This window comes from Eschrichtius robustus, chromosome 2 (assembly GCF_028021215.1).
Source record: "Eschrichtius robustus isolate mEscRob2 chromosome 2, mEscRob2.pri, whole genome shotgun sequence".
Lineage (NCBI taxonomy): Eukaryota > Metazoa > Chordata > Mammalia > Artiodactyla > Eschrichtiidae > Eschrichtius > Eschrichtius robustus.
The window spans coordinates 137,231,907-137,259,629 of record NC_090825.1 but is presented as its reverse complement, the minus strand read 5'-3'; the positions used below and the strand labels follow the sequence as shown (position 1 = coordinate 137,259,629).

General features: G+C 37.5%; 1 protein-coding gene across 3 annotated transcripts in view; it reads left to right on the top strand.

Moving 5' to 3' along the window:
* The window catches only part of GABRB2 (gamma-aminobutyric acid type A receptor subunit beta2), a 283,498-nt gene that overhangs the window by 211,631 nt on the left and 44,144 nt on the right, over positions 1-27,723 (top strand). For 2 of the 3 annotated variants that reach the window (XM_068534582.1, XM_068534583.1), the window contains exons 6-8: positions 15,371-15,508; positions 17,147-17,299; positions 20,983-21,227. In XM_068534582.1, the coding sequence (XP_068390683.1) occupies positions 15,371-15,508; positions 17,147-17,299; positions 20,983-21,227 (536 nt within the window). Of the gene's footprint in view, positions 1-15,370; positions 15,509-17,146; positions 17,300-20,982; positions 21,228-25,687; positions 25,802-27,723 lie in introns of all 3 variants that reach the window. The other variant, XM_068534581.1, reaches the window with a different exon arrangement.

Genomic DNA, 27,723 nt, shown 5'->3' with positions numbered 1-27,723 from the left:
TATCACAGGTCAGCCACTCTTTTAGACCAAAAATTCCTCTGTAGGCACATCCTGCCTGACATCCTTAAGTGTACAAGTCCTCAGCTGACCTTCTATCATAGTGAAGATGCATGGAAGAATAGGTTAAGGTGGAGAGGTTCTGACCACTTCCACATTCAGTAAAATAGACCTTCACATCCTCTTCCACCCCTTATTAGAAAGCAGACAGGCTGGTGTAACAGTTGATGGCATTTTATTACACAGCTGTGCATGTCTACTAGGCCATTCAATTGGCCTTGTTAACTTAAACATCTTCCATTATCACTCTTGAGTTAACAAACTCTTCCATGTGACCATACCCCCTTTTCACCAGGTCACATTATTCCATTTGAGCAATAGGTACTGGCTGCTTCTGGAGGCTATTTTGGCAAATTGGTTTCCAAAATCTATCAGCCCAGAGAAGGTCATTACCAGAGGGCCATGGCCACTCCAAGGATATTTTTCTTCACTGAAGAATGGCAGTATATACAGCAGACACAAAAGTAAATCAGCAGACACAAAAAGGAGTCCAGGCAGCCTGTAGGAACAGAGAGGAGCTCCTAGCTCCCAGCAGCCAGGAAACAGGACCTCAGAGCTGTAGCCACAAGAAACTGTATTTTGCCAACGTGAATGAGATTAGAAGCAGGTTCTTCCCAAGAGCCTCCAGTTCCCCGACCAAGGATCAAACCTGCACCCTCAGGACTGAAAGCTCAGAGTCTTAACCACTGGACCATCAGGGAATTCCCCAGAATCCCCCACTTCTTACCACCTCTGCCAACCTCATCCAAGCCACCATCATCTCAGGTTTCACCAGTGAGAGGGACTGGGGATGGCAACATCCCAAAGCAAGGAGCCCACATAGCAACCGGATCTTAGATTCTGAGTGCTAAGATATCTGGCAGAGACCACTTCATCAAATGAATCAAGTTAACAAAGTTAACATCACAAGGAATGCAACACATTGAAATTGTACACCCCTGATATGATGCAGTAGGAAGAACACAGCATCACTTGCATGATATTCCTGCCAAAGTGCATCACTTGAGACCTGTGACTTGTGCGAGTGGCACCTCCAGTGGAATCCTTTCGGACATAACTCATTTTCCATGTGGATAGGAATTATCAAAGCAAAAACTGCACTGGTAGAGTTATAGAGCCACGTGGCTGACAAGGTTTTGGTACTCCAGCTGGGTGTCAGGTCTGAGCCTCTGAGGTGGAAGAGCCAAGTTCAGGACATTGGTGTACCAGAGACCTCCCGGCCCCACATAATACCAATCAGTGAGAACTCTCCCAGAGATCTCCATCTCAATGCTAAGACCTAGTTCCACTCAACGACCAGCAAGCTCCAGAACTGGACACCCCATGCCAAACAACTAGCAAAACAAGAACACAACCCCACCCATTAGCAGAGAGGCAGCCTAAAATCATAATAAGTTTACAGACACCCCAAAACACATCACCAGACATGGTGCTGCCCACCAGAAAGACAAATCCATCCATATCCACCAGAACACAGGAACAGTCCCCTCCACCAGGAAGCCTATACAACGCACTGAACCAACCTTACCCACTGGGGACAGACACCAAAAACAACAGGAACTACGAACCTGTAGCCTGCGAAAAGGAGACGCAAAACACAATAAGTTAAGCAAAATGAGAAAACAGAGAAATACTCAGCAGATGAAGGAGCAAGGTAAAAACCCACCAGACCAAACAAATGAAGAGGAAATAGGTAGTCTACCTGAAAAAGAATTCAGAGTAATGATAGTAAAGATGGTCCAAAATCTTAGAATGGAGAAAATACAAGAAACGTTAAACAAGGACCTAGAAGAACTAAAGAGCAAACAAACAATGATGAACAACACAATAAATGAAATGAAAAATTCTCTAGAAGGAATCAATACCAGAATAACTGAGGCAGAAGAACGGGTAAGTGACCTGGAAGATAAAATAATGGAAATAACTACCACAGGGCAGAATAAAGAAAAATGAATGAAAAGAATTGAGGACAGTCTCAGATACCTCTGGGACAACATTAAGTGTGCACCATAATATGAATTATAGGGGCCCTAGAAGACGAAGAGAAAAAGAAAGGGACTGAGAAAATATTTGAAGAGATTATAGTTGAAAACTTCCCTAATATGGGAAAGGAAATAGTCAATCAAGTCCAGGAAGCGCAGAGAGTCCCATACAGGATAAATCCAAGAGGAAACGTGCCAAGACACATATTATCCAGACTATCAAAAATTAAATACAAAGAAAAAATATTAAAAGCAACAAGGGAAAAGCAACCAATAATATACAAGGAAATCCCCATAAGGTTAACAGCTGATCTTTCAGCAGAAACTCTGCCAGCCAGAAGGGAGTGGCAGGACATAGTTAAAGTAATGAAAGGGGAAAACCTACAAACAACCTTAGTCAACCCAGAAGGATCTCATTCAGATTCAACGGACAACCTTTACAGACAAGCAAAAGCTAAGAGAATTCAGCACCACCAAACCAGCTTTACAACAAATGTTAAAAGAAGTTCTCTAGGCAGGAAACACAAGAGAAGGAAAAGACCTATAATAACAAACCCAAAACAATTAAGAAAATGGTAATAGGAATATACATGTCAATAACTACCTTAAAGGTAAATGGATTAAATGCTCCAACCAAAAGACATAGACTGGCTGAATGGATACAAACACAAGACCTGTATATATGCTGTCTACAAGAGACCCACTTCAGACCTAGGGACACATACAGACTGAAAGTGAGGGGATGGAAAAAGATATTCCATGCAAAGGGAAATCAAAAGAAGGCTGGAGTAGCAATTCTCATATCAGACAAAATAGAGTTTAAAATAAAGACTATTACAAGAGACAAAGAAGGACACTACATAATGATCAAGGGATCATTCCAAGAAGAAAATATAACAATTATAAATATTTATGCACCAAACATAGGAGTACTTCAATACATAAGGCAAATGCTAACAGCCATAAACGGGGAAATTGACAGTAACACAATCACAGTAGGGGACTTTGAACACCCCACTCTCACCAATGGACAGATCATCCAAAATGAAAATACATAAGGAAAAGCAAGCTTTAAATGACACATTAAACAAGATGGACTTACTTGATATTTATAGGACATTCCATCCCAAAACAACAGAATACATTTTCTTCTCAAGTGCTCATGGAACATTCTCCAGGATAGATCATAACATGCATCACAAATCTAGCTTGGGTAAAGTTAAGAAAATTGAAATTGTAACAAGTATCTTTTCCGAACACAATGCTGTAAGACTAGATATCAATTACAGAAAAAAAAACTGTTAAAAATACAAACACATGGAAGCTAAATAATACACTACTAAACAACCAAAAGATCACTGAAGAAGTCAAAGAGGAAATCAAAAAATACGTAGAAACAAGCGACAGTGAAAACACAACGACCCACAACCTATGGGATGCAGCAAAAGCAGTTCTAAGAGGGAGGTGGATAGCAATACAAGCCTACCTCAAGAAAAAGAAACATCTCAAATAAACAACCTGACCTTACACCTAAAGGAACTACAGAAAGAAGAACAAAAAAAACCCAAAGTTCATAGAAGGAAAGAAATCATAAAGATCAGAGCAGAAATAAATGAAATAGAAACAAAGAAAACAATAGCAAAGATCAATAAAACTAAAAGCTGGTTCTTTGAGAAGATAAAATTGATAAACCATTAGCCAGACTCATTAAGAGAAAGAGGGTGAGGACTCAAATCAATAAAATTAGGAATGAAAAAGAAGTAACAACTGACACTGCAGAAATACAAAGGATCATAAGAGATTACTACAAACAACTCTATGCCAATAAAATGGACAACCTGGAAAAAACAGACGAATTCTTAGAAAAGCACAACCTTCCGAGACTGAAGCAGGAAGAATTAGAAAATATAAACGGACCAATCACAAGCACTGAAATTGAAACTGTGATTAATAATCTTCCAACAAACAAAAGCTCAAGAGCAGATGCTTCACAGGAGAATGCTATCAAACATTTAGAGAAGAGCTAACATCTATCCTTCTCAAACTCTTCCGAAATACAGTAGAGAGAGGAACACTCGCAAACTCATTCTACGAGGCCACCATCACCCTGATACCAAAACAAGACAAAGATGTCACAAACAACGAAAACTACAGGCTAATATCACTCATGAACATAGATGCAAAAATCCTCAACAAAATACCAGCAAACAGAATCCAACAGCAAATTAAAAGGAGCATACACAATGATCAAGTGGGATTTATCCCAGGAATGCAAGGATTCTTCAATATATGCAAATCAATCAATGTGATACGCCATATTAACAAATTGAAGGATAAAAACCATATGATAATCTTAATAGATGCAGAAAAAGCTTTTGAAAAAATGGGTGTTGACCCATTTATGATAAAAACCCTCCAGAAAGTAGGCATAGAGGGAACTTACCTCAACATAATAAAGGCCATATATGACAAACCCACAGCCAACATCGTTCTCAATGGTGAAAAACTGAAACCATTTCCACTAAGATCAGGAACAAGACAAGGTTGCCCACACTCACCACTATTATTCAACATAGTTTTGGAGTTTTAGCCACAGCAATCAGAAAAGAAAAAGAAATAAAAGGAATCCAAATCATAAAAGAAGAAGTAAATCTGTCAGTATTTACCGATAACATGATACTATACATAGAGAATCCTAAGGATGCTACCAGAAAACTACTAGAGCTAATCAATGAATACGGTAAAGTAGCAGGATACAAAATTAATGCACAGAAATCTCTTGCATTCCTATACACTTACAACGAACAATCAGAAAGAGAAATTAAGGAAACAATCCCATTCTCCATTGCAACAAAAAAAATAAAATACCTAGGAATAAACCTACCTAAGGAGACAAAAGACCTGTATGCAGAAAACTATAAGACACTGATGAAAGAAATTAAAGATGATACAAACAGATGGAGAGATATACCATCATCTTGGATTGGAAGAATCAATATTGTAAAAATGACTATACTACCCAAAACCATCTACATATTCAACACAATCCCTATGAAACTACCAGTGGCATTTTTCACAGAACTAGAACAAAAAATTTCGCAATTTGTATGGAAACACAAAAGACCCCAAATAGCCAAAGCAATCTTGAGAAAGAAAAACGGAGCTGGAGGAATCAGGCTCCCTGACTTCAGACTATACTACAAAGCTACAGTCATCAAGACAGTATGGTTCTGGCACAAAAATAGAAATATAGATCAATGGAACAGGATAGAAAGCCCAGAGATAAACCCATGCACATATGATCACCTTATCTTTGATAAAGGAGGCAAGAATATACAATGGAGAAAAGGCAGCCTCTTCAATAAGTGGTGCTGGGAAAACTGGACAGCTGCATGTAAAAGAATGAAATTAGAACACTCCCTAACACCATACACAAAAATAAACTCCAAATGGATTAAAGACCTAAATGTAACGGCAGGCACTATAAAACTCTTAGAAGATAACATAGGCAGAACACTCTATGACATAAATCACAGCAAGATCCTTTTCAAATCACCTCCTAGAGAAAGGGAAATAAAAACAAAAATAAACAAATGGGACCTAATGAAACTTAAAAGCTTTTGCACAGCAAAGGAAACCATAAACAAGAGAAAAAGACAACCTTCAGAATGGGAGAAAATATTTGCAAACGAAACAACTGACAAAGGATTAATCTCCAAATGTACAAGTAGCTCATACAGTTCAATATCAAGAAAACAAACAACCCAATCCAAAAATGGGCAGAAGACCTAAATAGACATTTCTCCAAAGAAGATATACTGATTGCCAACAAACACATCAAAGGATGCTCAACATCACTAATCATCAGAGGAATGCAGATCAAAACTACAATGAGATATCATCTTACACCAGTCAGAATGGCCATCATCAAAAAATCTACAAACAATAAATGCTGGAGAGGGTGTGGAGAAAAGGGAACAGTCTTGCACTGTTGGTGGGAATGTAAATTGATACAGCCACTATGGAGAACAGTATGGAGGTTCCTTAAAAAACTAAAAACAGAACTACCATATGACCCAGCAATCCCACTACTGGGCATATACCCTGAGAAAGCCATAATTCAAAAAGAGTCATGTACCACAATGTTCATTGCAGCTCTATTTACAGTAGGCAGGACATGGAAGCAACCGAAGTGTCCATCAACAGATGAATGGATAAAGAAGATGTGGCACATACATACAATGGAATATTACTCAGCCATAAAAGGAAACAAAACTGAGTTATTTGCAGTGAGGTGGATGGACCTAGAGTCTGTTATACAGAGTGAAGTAAATCAGAAAGAGAAAAACAAATACCATATGCTAACACATATATATATGGAATCTAAAAAGGAATAGGACAGGAATAAAGACACAGACATAGAGAATGGACTTGAGGACACGGGGATGGAGAAGGGTAAGCTGGGACGAAGTGAGAGAGTGGCATGGACATATATGTACTACCAAATGTAAAATAGACAGCTAGCTGGAAACAGCCGCATAGCATAGGGAGATCAGCTCGTTGCTTTGTGACCACCTAGAGGGGTGGGACATGGAGGGTGGGAGGGAGATGCAAGAGGGAGGGGATATGGGGATATTTGTATATGTATAGCTGATTCATTTTGTTATACAGCAGAAACTAACACACCATTGTAAAGCAATTATACTCCAATAAAGATGTTAAACAAAAAAATCAGCAATGTCAGGAAGTTTTTTTCAACACAGGGCCTTTGCTTTAACTTGGTAGCTCCCTTTTATGGAGTGGTACCAATAGCACTGCCTTTTTTAATGAGTTTGAGGCTGGTGCATGGGAATAACACATCCCAAGACATAAGTAATGTTCAGGTTTGCAATTCTACCACCTTGCAATTCAGGAAATGGCATCTGTTCACTGCACTCAAAGGGAGCAGAGATCTGATGAACCACAGCTCATGGGTAGCATGTTGACCGTTCAGTTCAGCAAGCTTGTACAAGTGCCACCCTTGGTAAGACCTATATTAAGGTCTTACCTATACTAAGGAGGAGAGGGGCTACAGAGAAGTTATCAGACATGGTTCTTCAGCCTCCAGCGTATTCTAGTGGCTGAGACCAACACTTCCACAAATCCTCTATTGCAAAACTAGTCGATGAGCAGGGATTCCAGCACAGTGCTGTGGAAACCTCAGGGTAGGAAAGAAAAGGATCCCCACTGAAGGAAGATGAGACGTGTCTTGGGAAAGGTGAAAGCTGAGACGAGGCCTGAAAGTGTACAGAAATGTGATGTGAGAGGTAAAACTATTTCAAGTAACTTAAATAATTTGAACCAAGGCCTGGAGGTCAAAGGGTTACTAAAGACTGTGGGCAGAAGACAGAAGCTTTAAAACAGGAAGAAGTATAACAGAAGATGGGGCTGCAACATAGTTTTGAATGCCTGACCAAAGAATTTGCATTTAATTCTGAATCTACTGGGAAGGCCATTAAAAAGTTCTCCATATTTTTTGTTTTTTTTTTTTTAAGGCATGGAAGTAGCATTATCAACCTGTTTGTAAACAAAGTAATAATAGCAGCATGTTTAGTGTAGATTAGAGGAAGGGGGGAAACCTAAAAGGTTGTTGATTAGTCTATTGAGGAAAATAAATAAAAGATGCAGAGATCTGATGCTAGAGTGGAATCTTCTTAGTCCGAATATCATTAAATATTCAAATAAAACTTGAATACAAATTTGCAGAAAACTTTTAGAGGTAGCCCCATCTCCCTTTTCTCTTCTATTATTGCTTTATTGGTGAGCATAGGTCATAGATGATTAAAGAAAACCAGACCCCTGGATACTGGCAGCATCAGAAACATCTCCTCTTGTTCCTTATAAGAGAGGCGGAACTGGGAGAAGATATTTTAATTTTGGAGCCATAAAACCTTTATTCTGAAGAAACATTCTTCTTCTCTGGGTCAGGATAGATACCAAACATGCCTTTCCTGACTCCCATGGCAAGGCAAATGACTTTTGCTCTATATAATCTCCTGATCACTTGATCTCCAAAGGATGGTACATGGACAAACAGCATCCTTCCTACCTGGGAGGTTATTAAAAATACAGAATCTTTGGCTCTACCTACTTAATCAGTGTTTGCATTTTAACAAGATTTCCGGGTGATTTCTGTGCCTATTAAATTTGAGAAGCACCAGCCTATTTTTTTTTTTTTTTCAGCTAAAAGTTCTCTTACTTTTCTATATTACTTCAGGATTTAGGGCTCATGCATATGGAAAAAGCAGGATTGGGTGGAGGAGAGGAATCCTGGTAGCCATAACCCAGTCTAGTTCTCCTTTCAAGACAAAACCATATAGAGTTTAAGGCAGTGCCTGACACAGAAGGGCTTTGTAAACCATAGCTACTGTTGTGGTTGTTGTGGCTCTTTTTTGCCTATTATTATTTTTTTCAGCTGGTTTCTCTTACCTGGACCATTATTTTAATTGCTTCAGCCCTCCAATCACAAGAAATCATAAGAAACACTTCACGGAGCTAAACTGGCAGAAAGGGCTACCAGTTCGCCCTGCTCCCATACAGAGACAATACATACTAAGTTTTGCATTGAAATCCAAATAAAGAAATGATCTTTAAGGTACAATATCTAACATTTGCTTGATTATGATCAATTTCCTCTTCTCTTACATCATACAATTTGAATTTGAAAACAGTAATAGCACAAAAAGATAGATTATCTTTGATGTGGGACGAATTCTGGGCCATGACTTGATGGTGTCCTCACTAAGATACCACTAGGTAATCAAGTCTGACCCATCCTAGGCCAATTATTTGGGGCTGCTCGAGGCCTAGAAATGATTTGACAGCAGAACATTTGTGTCTAAAGAGCAGAGTGAAGAATAAGACACAATTCAGGAGTCAGAGCAATCACTCAGAGTGTCTTTGGAACACTTTCATTGCTGAATTTAAAGAGTCATGGCTGACAAGTGAGTTTCTCTCTCTCCCTCTTGAAAAATCCCTGTAACTTTAATTGGCATTGACTGTACTCAGTCTTGCACCTTTGCACTTACATACAGGCCTATTCATGGAGTGGAGTCCATTCTGATTGTGGAGGCTTCTAATCGTGGTCACTGAGTTAGTCATGAAAAAAATGTTTGCATTCTTGTTCTTATTGTAAATGGCAGTACAGTTGACCATTGAACAATGTAGCTGTTAGGGGCCCAACCATCAACACAGTCGAAAATCCCCTTCTAATTTATAGTCAGCTCTCCATATCCACGTTCTTCTGCATCCACAGTTCCACATCCATGGATTCAACCAACCGTGGATCGTGTAGTACTGTAGTATTTCCTATTGAAAAAAATCCTTGTATAAGTGGGCCCATGCAGTTCAAACCATGTTGTTTAAAGGTCAGTTATACTATGTGTTGCTGTGTTGATACAATGGGAGACAGAAAATGGATAACTACCAGAGAACATTTAACAGTCCAATTGAGGAGCAAAGTGTAAATAAGTAACAGGAGAATAACAAGTCACTTTAATTTTCCACTAGGAAAAAATATGGTAGCATTGATAATTCAGTTAATTCTTCTAAATGTTCTCATTGGCCTCCCCTGTTTAATATCTTGGTACAGGTTCATATTTTTTGCATAGTAATATCCTTCTAAAATGTAACTTTTACTTAGTAGATAACAAAACAAACATGTAAACTATCACTAAAGTGAGAAAAAAACTTGTTTAAATGCCATGTTATGTAATAAGATACGTAACAGTTGTGAGAACCTGTTCAGTTATTATGTAAATGTTTTTAAAATGGCATTTTTCCTCCTTAGATCTCATGTAGTACATGTATTTACCAATATCTATCATTTGTGTCTTATACAGATTTATAAATTTACATATTTATCCTTCCTGATCAGGGTTTTGTAACATTTCATGCAGTTTTAATTCCTCCAGGTAAATTCCAAAAAATTTGTGTTTTGGTTTATTCATAGGCCAATTGAATTGATGTGGGTTATGTTTTTAATGATAACAATACAATATAATTTAATCACTCAGTTTCTGGAATCCCATGAATAAAATATAAAAGATGAATTTATTTTGCAAGACATTAATGAGGAGCTTCAGTGCATCTCCTCCTTCTGATACCTTTTAAAAGATATCTAATTATTTTTTACTCATTATTGTTATGAAAGATGTAAAGTCAGGTCATATGTATTTGCATATGTTTTATTTTTTAATTACATTGAGAGACCGCTAAATATTCCTTGAGAGAAAATTCAAAGAAAAGAAGAAAACTAGGTCTGCTTTCAGCTAATCCTACACAGTATATTGAGCTGGCTTTTGAACTTGACCACCCTGGCACTGTTATGGATTGTTGGTCTTTCATCTACAGAAATCGATGTTGCAAGAGTATATACTTGCTTTCCATTTGCAACATTCTATCCTTGGTTAACCCAAAATGAAGTCAAGAAGACTGAGGTTTTTAAAACCAGCAGTAGCCAAGGAGCATATACAATATCCTGCTCCATTGTGTCAGATTCCACAATCATAGACATCAAAATAACCTTCAAGTGTGTTTTTTTTTAAATTGGAGTATAATTGCTTTACAATGTTGTGCTAGTTTCTGCTGCACAGCGAAGTGAATCAGCCATATGCATACACGTATCCCCTCCCTCTTGGACCTCCCTCCCTCACCCCCATCCCACCCAACTAGGCCATCACAGAGCACCCAGCTGACCTCCCTGTACAGCAGGTTCCCACTAGCTATCTATTTAACACACGGTAGTGTATTTATGTCAAACCTAATCTACCAATTCATCCCACCCTCCCCTTCCACCCCGCCGTGTCCACGTGTCCGTTCTCTATGTCTGCCTTTCTATTCCTGCCCTGCAAATAAGGTTCATCTGTACCATTTTTCTAGATTCCACATATATGCATTAAGATACTATATTTGTTTTTCCCTTTCTGACTTACTTCACTCTGTATGACAGACTCTAGGTCCATCCAATCTCTACAAATGACCCCATTTCATTTTTTTTATGGCTGAGTAATATTCCATTATATATATGTACCACATCTTCTTTATCCATTCATCTGTTGATGGACATTTAGGTTGTTTCCATGTCCTGGCTATCGTGAATAGTGCTGCAATGAACATTGGTATACATGTGTCTTTTTGAATTATGGTTTTCTCAGGGTATAGGCGCAGTAGTGGGATTGCTGGGTCATATGCTAGTTCTATTTTTAGTTTTTTAAGGAACCTCCATACTACTCTCCATAGTGGCTGTATCAATCTACATTCGCACCAACAGTGCAAGAGGGTTCCCTTTTCTCCACACCCTCTCCAGCATTTATTGTTTGTAGGTTTTTTGATGATGGCCATTCTGACTGGTGTAAGATGATATCTCATTGTAGTTTTGATCTGCATTTCTCTAATGATTAATGATGTTGAGCATTCTTTCATGTGTTTGTTGGCAGTCTGTTTATCTTCTTTGGAGAAATGTCTATTTAGGTCTTCTGCCCATTTTTGGATTGGGTTGTTTGTTTTTTTGCTATTGAGCTGCATGAGCTGCTTGTAAATTTTCGAGATTAATCCTTTGTCAGTTGCTTTATTTGCAAATATTTTCTCCCATTCTGAGGGTTGTCTTTTGGTCTTGTTTATGGTTTCCTTTGCTGTGCAAAAGCTTTTAAGTTTCATTAGGTCCCATTTGTTTATTTTTGTTTTTATTTCCATTTCTCTAGGAGGTGGATCAAAAAGGATCTTGCTGTGATTTATGTCATAGAGTGTTCTGCCTATGTTTTCCTCTAAGAGTTTGATAGTGTCTGGCCTTACATTTAGGTCTTTAATCCATTTTGAGTTTATTTTTGTGTATGGTGTTAGGGAGTGTTCTAATTTCATTCTTTTACATGTAGCTGTCCAGTTTTCCCAGCACCACTTATTGAAGAGGCTATCTTTTCTCCATTGTATATTCTTGCCTCCTTTATCAGAAATAAGGTGACCATTTGTGTGTGGGTTTGTCTCTGGGCTTTCTATCCTGTTCCATTGATCTATATTTCTGTTTTTGTGCCAGTACCATACTGTCTTGATGACTGTAGCTTTGTAGTATAGTCTGAAGTCTGGGCACCTGATTCCTCCAGCTCCATTTTTCTTTCTCAAGACTGCTTTGGCTATTCAGGGTCTTTTGTGTCTCCATACAAATTTTAAGATTTTTTTTTCCAGTTCTGTAAAAAATGCCATTGGTAATTTGATAGGGATTGCACTGAATCTGTAGATTGCTTTGGGTAGTAGAGTCATCTTCACAATGTTGATTCTTCCAGTCCAAGAACATAGTATATCTCTCCATCTATTTGTAACATCTTTAATTTCTTTCATCAGTGTTTTATAGTTTTCTGCATACAGGTCTTTTGCCTCCTTAGGTAGGTTTATTCCTAGGTGTTTTATTCTTTTTTTTGCAATGGTAAAAAATTCTTATTTAAAAAGAAAGTATTAGCTAACCTTTTTGAGCACTATCTACCAGTTAGTTTTCTAAAGTATTTTACAAGGAACAACTTATTTTTCTGGCATAACGGCACTGTGAAGTAGCTATTACTATTATTATCCCAATTTTCAGATGAGAAAATGGAGGACAGAGAGGTTAGGTAACTTGCCCAACTAATACATAAGGAAAAATATATAATGAAGGATTTTTGGATTATTCTCAAGGGTTATATTATCATTGGGTGAATTTTTTTGAATTCACTCAGAAGGTATTTATTTAATGCCAACTATGTGCCAGGTACTGTGCTAGGAGGAAGAGACAGAGATATTAACATGATGAATACCTTCGCATTGCCAAGCATCTGGATAAACAACCATTGTCCAAATCCACATGTGTATTAAGTAATTGTTGTATTAATTCAATAATTTATCCCAAGTACCTATTCTCTGCCAGGTATTGTCTAGCAAGCACTGTGTCAAATATCTGGCTTTTTGACAAAAGTCTGTACTTTATTATAATGTTTCTACCTATTAAATACCCATTAGGCATCTCCTCTACAGCTGTATTGAAATGCCATTGATATTCCCATGCCTCTGCCTACAGAGAGCTTCTGTTACAAGATTTGTAGTGATGAACAAAAGAAGCTAAATACTGAGGAAAGGAAGCTGGAGGACCAGAAACACACTCTTCACTAGTTTATACTTAGTCCTCTATTGGCAGTAGTGAGTTGACTTTTCTCTCATTCTCTTCTTTCGAAGATGGCTGTGTTCTTGAAAACTGTTGCCTCCTTGTTTCATACATACCTTTTTTTGTTTATAGACAGATTCAATTTTACAATACATTTCTAAATATCTAGCTTGATTCTAGGAGTAAGTTGACCCGCTTTTGTTATTTTAAACTGTTTTATGAAAAGTGGGGTTGTCATTGACTCTAAACGATTTCATAACTGAGAGATGTGTACTGATAACCAATGACAAATGGGATTCAATTTGAGTTGAAGTTCTGGACTATGAGAGTTCCCATGGCCACATTAGGAAAGTTGCCATCTTAGAAAAAGAGCAGTTATCCTTTGGGACAGACACCTGAGTTCTTAGGTTTAGGTAGCGAATATTAATGGAGTAGATTAATAAGGAGTGAGAGCTCTTATCTGAGAATCAGCTTGCTGTGTCATTCACTTAATACCTGGGGTTTCCTTTAAAGCCAAGAGTAATTTACTTTTAAATCTAAGTTTTATATGAAGAAAGACATTCTCTAACAAAACAAAAGCTCTAAATGAGATCATGCTAATAAAAATGTTGGTGGTATATAATCTATTTAAACTCCACCATCTTTATTACAATTTATGATGTTTGCAAGTAAATAACCCTTTTGAAAATCATTAGCTATTATCCAAAAGCCTATTGTTAGGGAACCGCAAGTTGAAGTTCTCAAAAACTCTTCCAAAAAAAACTCTGTATCTATTATCAGATAAAGATGGCTACTCTTTTGAATAAAGAGGACTTCAGATTTCTAGAAAAGTTAAGACAATACCTGAGCTATGCTATGGTTGATATAGATTCTCAAATTGAGGGTATTGTAGTTCTTTGAAAAATAATTTTCTTCCACTTTTTTGGAGATTTGACTTTCTCTCTTTGGAAGAAATGTGGTTTTTTGGAAATCACAAGAGCTAAGAATCAAAGAATTGACGTTCAAATCCTCAGTGTTACGCTAACTAGTTACATGTCAAAAGACAGAAACTTAAGCAGTTTTCTCATTTGTTTTTTGCTTTTGAAATTGGGGGAGACTCTCTGTGCTGCCTACCTCCTAGACTCGTAAAGATTCAGCTGTCTGGGTGCAAATGTTCTTTGAAGAGATAAATGTGATATACAAATATAACGAATGCTTTTGGGGGGATTTGTGAGGGATGCATGAGTTTGTAAAATATTGGTATTCACTGGATTTCATTGCATGCTTCCCTGTACAGCATTGTTTGCAATATAAAATGTGTTTATTCACTGCAGTTATATGTGTGCTTACTAATTAGAATACATGTGTTTGTCCCACTCTACCCCATGGATTGAAAGGATCATTATAACAGAGGTCATGTTTTTATTGTGCAGAGTCCTATCCCCAGCAACTGCACTGACAAGCATAGTAGGTGCTCAATAAGTAATTGTTGGATGAATGGAGCCAGACCCCGTAAATGCACTGTGCATTTGCGGTGTACACTCTACATTTGTACTTACTCCTTAAAACTGCTGGAAATTATGTTGTTTTGAATTTTTAGGACATTTTTTTGGGTATTTAGATATGCTGCAAAATCAGATTTGGAGATCATGTCTATGAATGTTAAAAAATTAATGACTCACTTCTTCATAATCACTTCTCTTCCGACTTGAAATCCAAATATTTTGTAATTCAGATATTTTGTATTGGCAGGGGGAGGGTTTGGTACCATTTAATGCTGTACTGATAACTTAAATAATTTTTCTCTTCTTTTGTCTTCTCTTAGAGTACAATCCAGGGTTATGTGATAATGTGATGCTGTTTGAGAGAATGAGATTCATAATCAGATAAACCTAGGTTCGAGTCCCAACGATACCACTTCCTAGTTACAAGACTTAATATAAGCTGTTAATTTCTCTAAGCCTTTGTTGCCTCATGTGGGCCTAATTATACTTCCCCAATGGGATTATTGTGAGGATTAAAGATAGTAATATACTTAAGGTGCTTGGCGTGATACCTAACACATAATAACCTTTAGCTGTAGCTATTATCGTTTATACAGTTCATTTCCTAAACAGTTATTTTTTTCTATTTTGTTTGTCTTTTGTTTTGTGTATCTGTATATGTGTTTGTGTGTTTCCTTTTACAGATGGATATACAACTGATGACATTGAGTTTTACTGGCGTGGGGATGATAACGCAGTAACAGGAGTAACCAAGATTGAACTTCCACAGTTCTCTATTGTAGATTATAAACTTATCACCAAGAAGGTTGTTTTTTCCACAGGTTTGTATCAGGGGAAATAGTTAAGAGAAAAGGGGCTTTATTATATTTTGCCAAAAGGGTTCACTTATATCAGGATCGGGTCCCAGGGAAGGATGGGGACTCTGGAAGACTTAGATCTGCTGAAAATGCTCAGTTCCCCAACAAGCCCATTTGGAACCCATCCATTTACTTTCAAGAAGGCACCCCCAGCAAAGCAAATGTCTCTCATGTACTATCATAATTCTTTGCAACATACTGAGGACAGCCAGGTCATAGTTCACTCAAGTCTGACCACAGTGAAATTCTCTAAACGCAGTAGGGTGGGAGGACTTCACATTTTTCTCAAAGGGTAGGACTTTCTTTACGTAGCCTTACCTACTGTTTTGGAGCTAAAAGCTTTTCCAGACGTTGAGATTACCCTGATACCTTTACCATTCTTACTCTTCCAGTATTGAGGTCAGGCTTGTTTTCATCAGCACAGATTTTTAACAAAAAAGCCCAGGAATGCAGTAATTTGCTGCATGCTCATTAAAAGAAAAATAATAAGTCCACAGGAATATCCCTCTTTATATTTTTCTTATTGAAATGAATTCCCCAAGCACAGAAATAGCTAATACAGTAACTGTAGATTCTGAATTGTCTGCTAAGGACTCAGGCACTTCCTGTCCCTAAAAACTACTTCAAGCAAGAATACAAAATAGCCTCCAGCTTTGCAAAAAAAACAACAGAAACTTTTCCTAGGTTTGAGGTTCTTTGAACCCCTGAGACACTATGGAAATGAGTTTCTACTTAAAATATTTTTACTTTAATATTTATATACTTGCTTCAGCCCAAGAGGGCTAGACAAGGCTTTCAGTTAGTAAGAATATCCCCCCTGCACACACACACACACACACACACACACACACACACACACACACACACACACTGTTTATCAATGTGACTCTTTTAGGTTATAAGACTGTATTCTGTTACATATCTCATTTAAAATGTAATTCCCCAGGTCCCCACCATCAAAAGACCCAGCTTCAAGAATCTGATCCTTAGTTATATCTCCCACAAACATTGCTCAGGAAAAGTGACTCTCCACCTCTTGGTGGGTCAGGAATCCTTTTAACACTTTGATGGAAGCAATGAAATTAGAAAAAATACTGCCTACACATGGAAACCTTCACAAAATTTCAGGGATTTGCTGCACTAACTGCAGCCTCGCCACTGATCCTCACCTTAAAATGCATCCTGGGGCTTGTGAAGAGATTTCTTTCCCTATAATCAGAGTGTGCAGCCTTATTCTTATATACAAAAATGTACGGGATGGACTTGATGAGAAACAATTAAAAGGGGAACAAAGGGACTCTCTCAAATTGTCTTGTCATCACAGTTGCAGAGAATGAGAACCTTTGATTCAGTGTAGGAGGCTGAGCAGGGAAGAGCTGGAATTCTTTTAATTACTGATGAGTGTGGAATATATTTAACACTGAGTAAGTCCTGCTAATTAAAAGCCCTGTTTTCTCAGACCACTTTTGCCGAAGAAAGTGCCCTTCACCAGGAGCTAAAATTGAGTTTAGGAAAGATATACAAACTGTTTATGGGCCTTTAAAGAAAAGTATCCTATAAATATTGATTGATAACGATGATGTTTTAAAATTGTCTTTCTAGGTTCCTATCCCAGGTTGTCCCTCAGCTTTAAGCTTAAGAGGAACATTGGTTACTTTATCCTGCAAACATACATGCCATCTATCTTGATCACTATCCTCTCCTGGGTCTCCTTCTGGATTAATTACGATGCTTCAGCTGCAAGAGTGGCATTAGGTAGGCGTCAATCTGACTGCTTGTGGAGTGTGCCTGTGTGTGCGCGTGAGCACGTGTGCACTTTCCTTACCCTCGAATGTGCGATGCATGATGAGACCGGACTGCACACATTATAAGAATTTGGCTATGAGACGTTGGGTGATCTGATTCAGCGTTAAATCAGTTAAACACAAATTAAAACTCTTTCATGTCAAAATTAGTTAACTATATAGCTGTCGGTAATGAAATTAGTCCCATCAGCTTGATATTTTTATTGAAGCATAGTTCATGTAATATTGCTAGATAATTGTTCAGTTTTTATCTGTGTTTCCTTACCTGGGAAGAGCTCTCTTCCATCTTTTTTTAAAATTTTTTTATTTTATTCTGAACAAGAAACAAAGAAATGAAATGTGCAACTAATCAATGAGCAGAAAGAATTCTGAAGTCTTAACTAAGATTTTGGGATAGCATGGCAGAGGGCAGGAGACAACAAAGTAAGAATATTGGGAAATCATCCATGGCATCACTTATCTTATGCATGATGTTTTCCATCATAACACCAGAGGAAGAGAATAAATTGTATTTCGTGAACATTTTTATGTTGCTAACTCCAGATATAGTAAATTTATGACCTTTTATACAACCTTTATTATTCTGAGTTCTGACTAATCCCTTTAAATTTTGAGTTAAGTGCTTCACCAGTATATCTCAATTAAATCATTAATTCCTTAGCAAAGTCATTATTCATACAACAGAATTTTTTTGAACACCTACTATGTGTCAAACGTACTGGGCACTGGAGATAAAGCCAGTGTCCTTCTGGAAGTTATGTTCTAGCAATAAAAGGTAAAAAATAAATTTATTTTGTATTTAACATGCAAATTATATAATATGGTAAACCTGTAGAGTGGAAATAAGCAAGGTAAGGGGGTGGGTATACTAGGGGTACAGTTTAGAATAATCAGGGTAGACTTCATTCATTGCCAATGGACAAAGACTTGAAGAAGATCGAGTCACATAAATGTCTGGATGAGAATATTCCAGCTTGATGAAAAGGCCCTCAGGTAGAAACATGCCAAGCAAGTGAGCAAGGTGGCCTGTAAGGCAGGTGCAGAGTGGGTTCAGGAGTAGAGATAATGTCAGGGAGAGGGGACTAAAAGATGATGAAATGGTCCAGGGGCCATAATAAAAGTTTTGCTTTTATTCTGAGTGAAATTAGAGCAACACTGAGCGAAGAAGTGACATGATTTCAGATACAAAGGGATAACTTTGGCTGCTGTGTTGAGATTAGATTGTGGTGGTTCAGGGATGGAAGGAGAATTAATTACCTCCTGGACTGAGTCAAGTCCCCTGTGATATATTCTCTTAAAATACTGTAGACCAACCTTGGAGACCAACCACAGTTATAATTTATATTTATTTGGTTTGTGATGTTCTTTTTCCTCATGGTACTGAAGATACCTTGGAGGAAGGTCCATATCTAATTTTGCTTCCATTATATCTGTAGTGTCTCACACAGTGAATGGTGTCCAGTAAATAGCTGCTGAATAAAGTAATGAATGGAATTTGTAAATATCCTGTTATTCCAAAATGAAAATCTGTTATCAATTTGATGCCTATTACAGGAATAATACATAAGTTATTTACTTTTTGAAAGAAAATTTTCAAATGTCTTTTATGTGAGCAGTTTATTACTAGGTCAGAAACACCTCAACATGAGATTTAGATAAATAGTAAAATAGTAAAATCAGTGTTGTCAGTTTTATAATATACATGTAATATTCATGTCATCCAAGATAAGCTCTAGATGAAATAATGAAGAGAAAAGTAAAATTGGAAAATGCATCAAAATGACTAATATAGAAAAGATGTGAGAACTATAAAATACCTAGATCTAAAGTATAACCATAGTTTTTTGGCCATGCTCAGAATTGGATGCTCAAATTTATTTTTTCTGTATCTGTTTCATGAGCATATAGAAAAACAAGGCAAAAATTATGATCTTATTAGAGAGAAAAAATTAAATCAGAAAACATATGTTCCTAAAAAATAGAATTGAAAATTAACTTTTGGTCTGTGTTATTGGGTAGTGTTTAAGGACACAGGTTTCTGAGTCAGAGAGATCCCAGTTCAAATTTTAACTCTGCAACTTCCCATCTGTGTGATCTTGACCTCGGAGCTCTGTTTTCACATCACTCTTTTCCTACAAAGCTGGACCTTATCAAACTCAGGACACTGGACTCCCAGTGCTTTTACCCAGCATATCTCTGTCTATCCCTCCAATTACAGCTTTGGGGAAACTACTCCCCACTGTCGGAGATGTTCCCCCAGCTGGACTAATAGTAATAACATGACATAGTGTGGCATTTCCCATAGAGTCTTGTAATACTTCTATATTATTTATCTGTGCATTATGTGCCTACATTCCCAACCCAGAAACACGAAGGCTAGACAGCTGCTTCTCTGTTACTCTCCACCTCTAGTTTCCATATTTTTTGCAATCATTGTTCATATCATCTGTTTAATGCATTCATTGATTTCAGTACTTTTACAGTGATTTTAATTTATTTCCCCTTCATCACTTACTTATTCTGAAAAACTCTCAGCTGGTATTCTGCTTCCTGTCTTGAATGCTTACCCTCATGATCGTCCTAAACACAGTTTGTCCCTGATACCTCCTTACTGGAAGCTGGTCAGTGGCCTCACATTGCCTTCAATTTTAAGTTCAAGTTCTGCATTAGGCTCTGTGTATGTAACTCTCCATTATGCAGCCCTTAATCTCCACTTTCCTCATCATTCTTCCCATCATATCCTATAACGTACCCACATTGAGTTTCTTGAGATTCTTTTGATGGGCTGTGTACTTTCACCCCCACAAAGCACCCCTTTAAAAAAACTCTCTTGGGCTTCCCTGGTGGCGCAGTGGTTAAGAATCCGCCTGCCAATTCAGGGGACACGGGTTCGAGCCCTGGTCCGGGAAGATCCCACAAGCCCGTGCGCCACAATTACTGAGCCTGCGCTCCAGAGCCCGCAAGGCACAACTACTGAAGCCCGTGTGCCTAGAGCCCGTGCTCCACAACAAGAGAAGCCACCACAATGAGAAGCCCGCACACGGCAACAGAGTAGCACCTGCTCGCCACAGCTAGAGAAAGCCCGTGCACAGCAACAAAGACCGAACACAGCAAAAAATAATAAATAAATAAATTTATTAAAAAATAAATAAATGAAAAAACTCTCTCCACCACCAATGCCCTTAGGTCTACTATCACTTTTGACTTCCAGGTTTTGTTTGCCTGGGTAACTCCCACTCATTCTTCAGGACTCAGCTCCGAAGTCCATATTTCCTGATCTCTTCCCTGCCACATCGTGGGCTAAACTAGGATCTTCTCCATATTCTCAACTTTCACCTTACACACATGTCTATCATAGCATTTAATTCACATCTCTAGCCCCCCACTAGATACGTAACTATAAATATAAAAATGTAATTAAAGGAAATGCCCCCCAAATGATTAATGTTTACTATAAATTAATGATTTATGCATATCGCCAGGGCCTATCACAGGGCTGCTATATAATAAGTGCCTGCTATATGTTTTGCAGTATCTATAAACAAGTAAGAGAATACAGTTAACCTTTCCAGCTATGATGAAAGCAGAAGGGAAATACAAACATTATTACTCTAACTGTCTCATTTTTTACAGGCATTACAACTGTGCTAACGATGACCACTATCAATACCCACCTCCGGGAAACTCTCCCTAAAATCCCTTATGTGAAGGCCATTGACATGTACCTGATGGGGTGCTTTGTCTTTGTTTTCATGGCCCTTCTGGAATATGCTTTGGTCAACTACATCTTTTTTGGGAGAGGACCTCAACGCCAAAAGAAAGCAGCTGAAAAGGCCGCCAGTGCCAACAATGAGAAGATGCGTCTGGATGTCAACAAGGTAAGTTCAAAGGGCAAGCCCTCCTTGCTTCTTAAACTCATAGAAGAATGCCTGCACTGTGGGTTCATGGCCTTGTTAACAAATGAGAAAACCAAAGCCCAGGGAAGAGATAATTAGTGATGGAGGCACAATTAGGGCCCCAATTTATGGTACAACATTTAGATGCCCTTTACCTTAACACTAGGGTGGCCCAAACCATAGTCATTTGAGAACCACCTTCGTGACTTTTTCCATATATGAGTATAATATGTACTATTATTTACTTTATGTTTATTTAAATTTACTCACTTTATTTAAATTTATTTTAAAAAAGGAAATTTCATATCACTTAAATCAGTATTACTTGCTGGAAGATAATCTTAAGTATAAATAAAAAAGAAACTATGTTATTAATTTCTAGGTTATACTAGATAAAGGCTCTAGGCCTGAGCTCTGCATTCTCATTGATTTAAAAAAGGAAATAAGCATGTACAGACATGTGCTAAAGACCCACCAGCAACAGACTGAGACTTTGTTCTTGAAGTCATCAGATGGATAGAAAAAGAAGTGGAAGGGAAAAAAAGAATAACTTTCTTTTTAAGTGACAGATAATTACTTAATGCCTTGCACAAGTACTACTTAAAATCCTTGAAGCATTTGAGTACAGGAGGCTACCATGTTGCTTAAGTCAGGCATAGCCAAAGAAAAATTCCTACACAGTTGTAAATCCAATTTATTCTTGAAGGCAGTGGTTCTCAACTTTGGGTGCTCAATTAAATAACTAGGAAAGCATTAAAAAATACTGAAGCCTGGGTTTCATCCCCAGAAATTCTGATTTGATTGTCCTGGGGTATGCCTGGGCATCATAATTTTTTTTAATTCTCCAAATATTATTCTTATTTGCATTCAAGATTTAGAATCTCAGTTTTGAGGCTTTCGACAATAGTTCCAATAGATCTAGCCATCTTTACTTCCAAAATGTGACTTCACCTGGCTTCCTGTTATATAACTTTCTGCACTGAACAGAATATTTACATATGTTTTTTCCCATAGTGCAAATTTAGGCACTTCAAAATAGACAAAAAAAAACAAGGACTTATTTTAATATCTGCCATAAATAGTGTTTATAAAGTAGTGCATAATGTTGGATATGGTAAATAGTTCATAGTGATGGAACTAAGAAAATAGTAATACTTTTAAGCTATCTGGGATTGTTAACCATCCAATAATTATTGAATTTACATTTTAATATTTCTAACTTCAATTTAATTCCAAGGGTAGCATACCATAAATAATCTCTGCCATTGAGTTTTATGTGGAGCAAACCCAATGAAAGCTTCTGACTCACTGATATTTTCCATATATCCATAGGTCTGATATTTGATTTTGGACTATTCTCTAATCAAAGGTACTCCTTTCCCAGGAGATGATATTCATAATGATGCAAACTTTAAATATGGCCCTTATAAGCCAGTGAACCACAGGGTCTAGGAAGTTGTCAATCTCTTTTCAGTGCTCCAGGTTTCACTCATTGGAATCTGTTAATAGATTCCAAGGTAGCATTATGACTCTCTCAGGCTGTCAAATAGAGAATGCTTTTTAAACCCATTTTACAATTTTCCTGATAGAGTACCTTTAGTAAAGAAAATGAATAGATAAAACGATCTCCTAGGACAGCAGTTTGAAATGAGTCTCGATAAATTGCCTAAAGCAAAGCTGGCTTAACATCTGATCTCTCTTCACTTTCATCTACCCTATTTTTTCATACCAATTTGCAGTTACATAATAAATTTAAGTACCAGAGAGTGGCAGTTTTGTAGCAGACTGAACCTGGAGAGCTTCAGGTAGTTTTAAACTCAATGTACTGAGATGGAGGTAGGGAATGGTTCACTGGGCAGGTACCCCATAGTGATGCAAAACCCATCCTCTTGGCTGAAGTTGGATCCACAGTTCAGAGCACAGAATGAGAGAACAAAAAAGATTCCAGAATTATTCTAGTACAGTGGTTCTCAAATCACAGGCCATTTTGCCACCACGCCCCCCCGCCCCTGTCAGAGGATCATTGACAATGTCTGTAGATGTTTTGGATTATCAAGACCAGGAGGAGGGGATTGCCACTGGTATCTAGTGGGTAGACGCCAGCCGTGCTGGTAAACATCCTACAGTGCATTGGACAGCCTCCCCATAACAATTATCCAGCCCAAAACGTCAGTACTGCTGAGGATAAAAAAACTCTACGCTAGTCCAATCCTCTGGTTTCAAACTTGAGAAAAATATAAGATCCGTGTTCTATTCTTAAAACTCTTTAGCACAAGTGGAGTCTCTTCTTTCTTTGATCAGTGTGCCTAACATCATGGTATCAGGAGTTATCATTTAGCACAGTAGTTCTGAAAAGATATTTTAGAGTCAGTCAGGTTTGATATTTACCCTCCATTTAGTAGTTGTGTGATAATAGGGGGAAAAAAAGCCTCTCTGACCCTTTAGTTTCCTCATCTGTAAAATGGAGTTAATTCCTCTCATAAGTTATGAAGTTATGATAAAGTGTAGAGGATAGCATAGTCCCCAGTATATGATAAGCACTAGGTAAGTGATAAATATTAACAAAATATCATAAATGGTAAACATTATTACCTTTCAAAATAAAATTTACTGTCTCCAGACCTATTGGTGATACTTGCTTGTGCGTTTTACATGCTCTAGTATGTAGGATGCAGTCCTATCCCTAAAAAAGTATTACCTACAGAGGAATGTTTCACTTTGGAAGTTTTAAAGTCAAAGCAACGAAATCATTTTTCAACAGGTATTAGCTGTAAAATCGATAGCAAGCCAACTACAAACTTTATCAATTATTTCTTAGGCTAGAATGCTTACAGCCATGTTGATTAGATTTTTTAAAGGTAGCCATCTAACATTCCAGGCTCCCTTTTTTTTTTTTTTTTTTTTTAACGCAGCATGAAGGGTTAGAGGAGACCCACAGAGGGCTCTGATTGCACAATGCTTTCTTTTGTGTCGGCATCATGAATAATGTCACTCTATTTCTTATCAAGAATGTTCCTTCTTTTTAACGTAATTCTAGTTTTTTGTTTTTTTTTTTTTTAAAGATCAGGCACATATAATCAACTAAGTATTGTTGGATGCTCCGGAACAATCAGTCACTAGGAGAGGGATTGACTTTTTCTGGTTCCATTGATGGTTTCCTAGAGACAGAAGCAGCATGTCATATGGTCTAAAGCGATTTTTAAACTGTTCTCTGTGCTGAGGGCAGGGGGAGGTGAAAATGGGAAGCCTAGCCAGGTGGGAGCCCACTGTCGCTCAAAGGCATGCTTCCACATTTTTCTAATCTCTTCCCTGTATGAAGTTTCCTGTAAGTTCTTATTTTAACAAGAGTTATCTGCAGCTCTTAAAACAATTCTTAGTCTGGCGTTTAACTGATGGAGAAACTAAGGCTCTGAAGGAAAGTGAACTATCCTAGGTTGCAGAGCAAAGTTAACAAGATTTCTGAGATGATCTAGGTTTTCTAGTCGTTATCCAATGTACATTCCTCTGTGCAAGCAAGTGAAAAAAGAATATAAAACTTAAAAGCTGATTCCAGATTAGTCTATATATTCAGTTCACATCACCTAAAAATACCCGTCTGTCTACACACGAGTCCATAGCTGACAAGCCTTGTTGTCTTCACAGTTGTCTCCATGCGACAAATTAAATTGTTAACTACTAAGATTTTAAAAAATAAACCTCAAACCAGTAAGAGTTCTACTGAATATTTTTCCTAAGTGTTTTCAGGAGTACCTAAAAAACTACAGTCTCTTTTTCTAGTGTTAGGAAAGCTCTCCTATTATACCTTGCATTCTTCTATTTTGTGTGTGTGTGGGGGTGTGTGTGTGTGTGTGTGTGTGTGTGTGTGTTTCCTTATAGGATTTTCTCTTGATCAATTTTCCCACTTTTCTTGTTCATGCCTTCAAGTTTTCAGCTCTCCTTTTTTTTCTTTTAAGCTTTATGTTGTTTTCTTGTTTATTTTTCTGCCAATAACTAGGTGTATATATATTTGAGACTTTAGTTACTTCTGTCTTTTCACCACCTTGATTCTTGCATATCTGAAATGCCTCCAATATCCTTACTGCATCGAGAGACCCACAAGCACCAGTTTTCCCAATAAAGCTGCACCGAAAAGATCTACTGGGGGGGCATCCTTTATTCTGCATTCATGGGTGTTGGAGTCTCTGTGTTGTCTTCATCCATTGTACCTAAATTTTTGGTTATGCAAAGCACTAAGATCTTTTAAATTTATTTATTTCTAGTGCTTGAAACTAGATTTTATAAGTGATACATTAAAAATAACTATTTAGAAGTTCTAGTCTCTGTTCGCATCGGTCTTTCTAGAGACCAGTAGCATTTATCTATAGCCAATTTACTTTAACCACCAATTCTAATCTAGTGGCATCAGTCGACTTAATTAGCACATTCTCTACTTTGTCTTCCAGATTTTTTATAAAGATATTAAACAAAATGGGACCCAATATCGATCCTTGTGGGACCCAACTGGAAACCTCTCCCCAACTAGACGGACTACCAATTACGATTTCTCTCTGTATACGGTTAGATAGCCAGTTTTTAATCCATTTATTTGTATTTCTGTTGGAGCCAATTTGTTTAGCTGTTCCCTTTAAATTAATGTATGGCGTTTTTGCAGATAACCTATAGACTTGTATCCTGAGACGTGGGGATACGTTAAATGTTTTCATGAGACCCTAATGGGGTTTTCCTGGGTTTGTTTTTTTTAAATGTAGTTATGATGAACCTAAGCTTCAGTGTTCCACTCATACATTATTGTTGTGCTACAGAAAGAAACCAAGTGGGTCGTATTTTGAGACTTCTTTCCATTTGTATTGAGAGTATAGAGTGTCATTATATACTCGGGCATTTCTTAGTTTTCTTGTTGTGTTTCTTTTGGTTGGTGGAATAGGTGGAGAATTATACAGTCCTTCCATAGGTTGGCTCAGAATTCAGGAACCTATATTTTCTGCCCTAGATCGTTCATTTGTGTCTGAGAATGTTATGTTTGCATCAAGTCCTTGTTCCTTTATTGTTATTTATATTTTAGAAATAAGTATTATCTCAGCAGGCCCAGTGTTGTTATAGTGATAGATAAGAGGCAATAATTGAGATTGTTTCTTGACAATGCTCTTGACTTAAATGAACTCCAAAGAAAGCCCATTGGGGGCTAAAATTTAGAGTTTAGTTTCTGAATCCTCATGTGTTTACATTTCTTAATTGGCAAATTGTCATTCACATTGCCCGCCAAACTGGAGGAGGAGGAAGAGGAGGATGGTGATCGTCACCATTCCACATTGTCATCTACTGCCTACCTCTCATTTGTTTTCATTCTATTTCGTGGTGAGGCAGTGAATGATACTGAATGCTGTGAATCTTTCCTATGAGGACTTGATGCCAGAGAAGCTGTCATTATTATATCTTGAAGTGTCATGTTCTTCCTTAGTTTTGTGGCTTTGACCACAAATTCCTTGATTCCTCATTGTTATTGCCTTTGGGGTGGGAAACAGTTATGGTTAACCTCTTAAACTGCTAGTTTGTTTTACTATTTTAAGTTTTTCTTTTAACTTCATTACTTGTTGTGTTATACGTAGCGTGAGTCTGATAAATAATATTAGGTAGATTCCAGGAGAAGAGATGTTTGAAATTTTGTTACTCACTATTTTAGTCCCAATCCCCTTCTATGTCTGTCCTCTCAGGCTATCTCATTTGTGATGTTGCTGCTGTTCTTGTTTTTAACTGAAACCACTGTTGTTGAAATGGAAGTAGACTGATTTGATTGGGCAGTATTCTGGGTAGAATGCTAATCATTTAGAAGAAAACATGTCTGACAGTTGGAGTTTGGGTGTATGATGAAAATGGTTGAAAAATAATGTATTTTCCAAAATCAAAATCAGAGTATACTGCATGATTGGTCTATGACTGGGTAAAAGTTACATGAAAATTCAGGAAAATCCTCAGATAATGAGAATATTTGAAAGAAAATTTGCCTCTGTTGTTCTTGTCAGCTGATGGATTGAAAGAGTTAATGATACTCTCCGATGCCATGATTTGGACCCTCATTTGTCAAGAACTCTTTCTCTCTATTTCATAACACATTATGTTAAAGAGAATGATTTACATTGAAATATGAATCTTAATGTCATCTGCATTTATACTTTTCTTTGTTGGGTGTGTCTTTACTCTGTCTTTTTAATTCTCTTTTAAGTTCGTATTTAGAGTATGAAATAAGGGCCAATATTCAGAAGTTTGAATGATGAGCTGTTAAACGTGTAACCTGCAAAAGCATTGAAATGTATTTGACAGTCCTCCGAGGCAATAGAATGCACTGGGATGATGGTAGCTGTTAGAATCAGACTGAACTGGGTTCACCTTCAGGCATGGTCTTTTATGAGCTGTGTAACACTACACATGTTTAACTTTTCCATCCTTCAAGTTCCTCAGCTGAAAACTGAAACACTAAGAT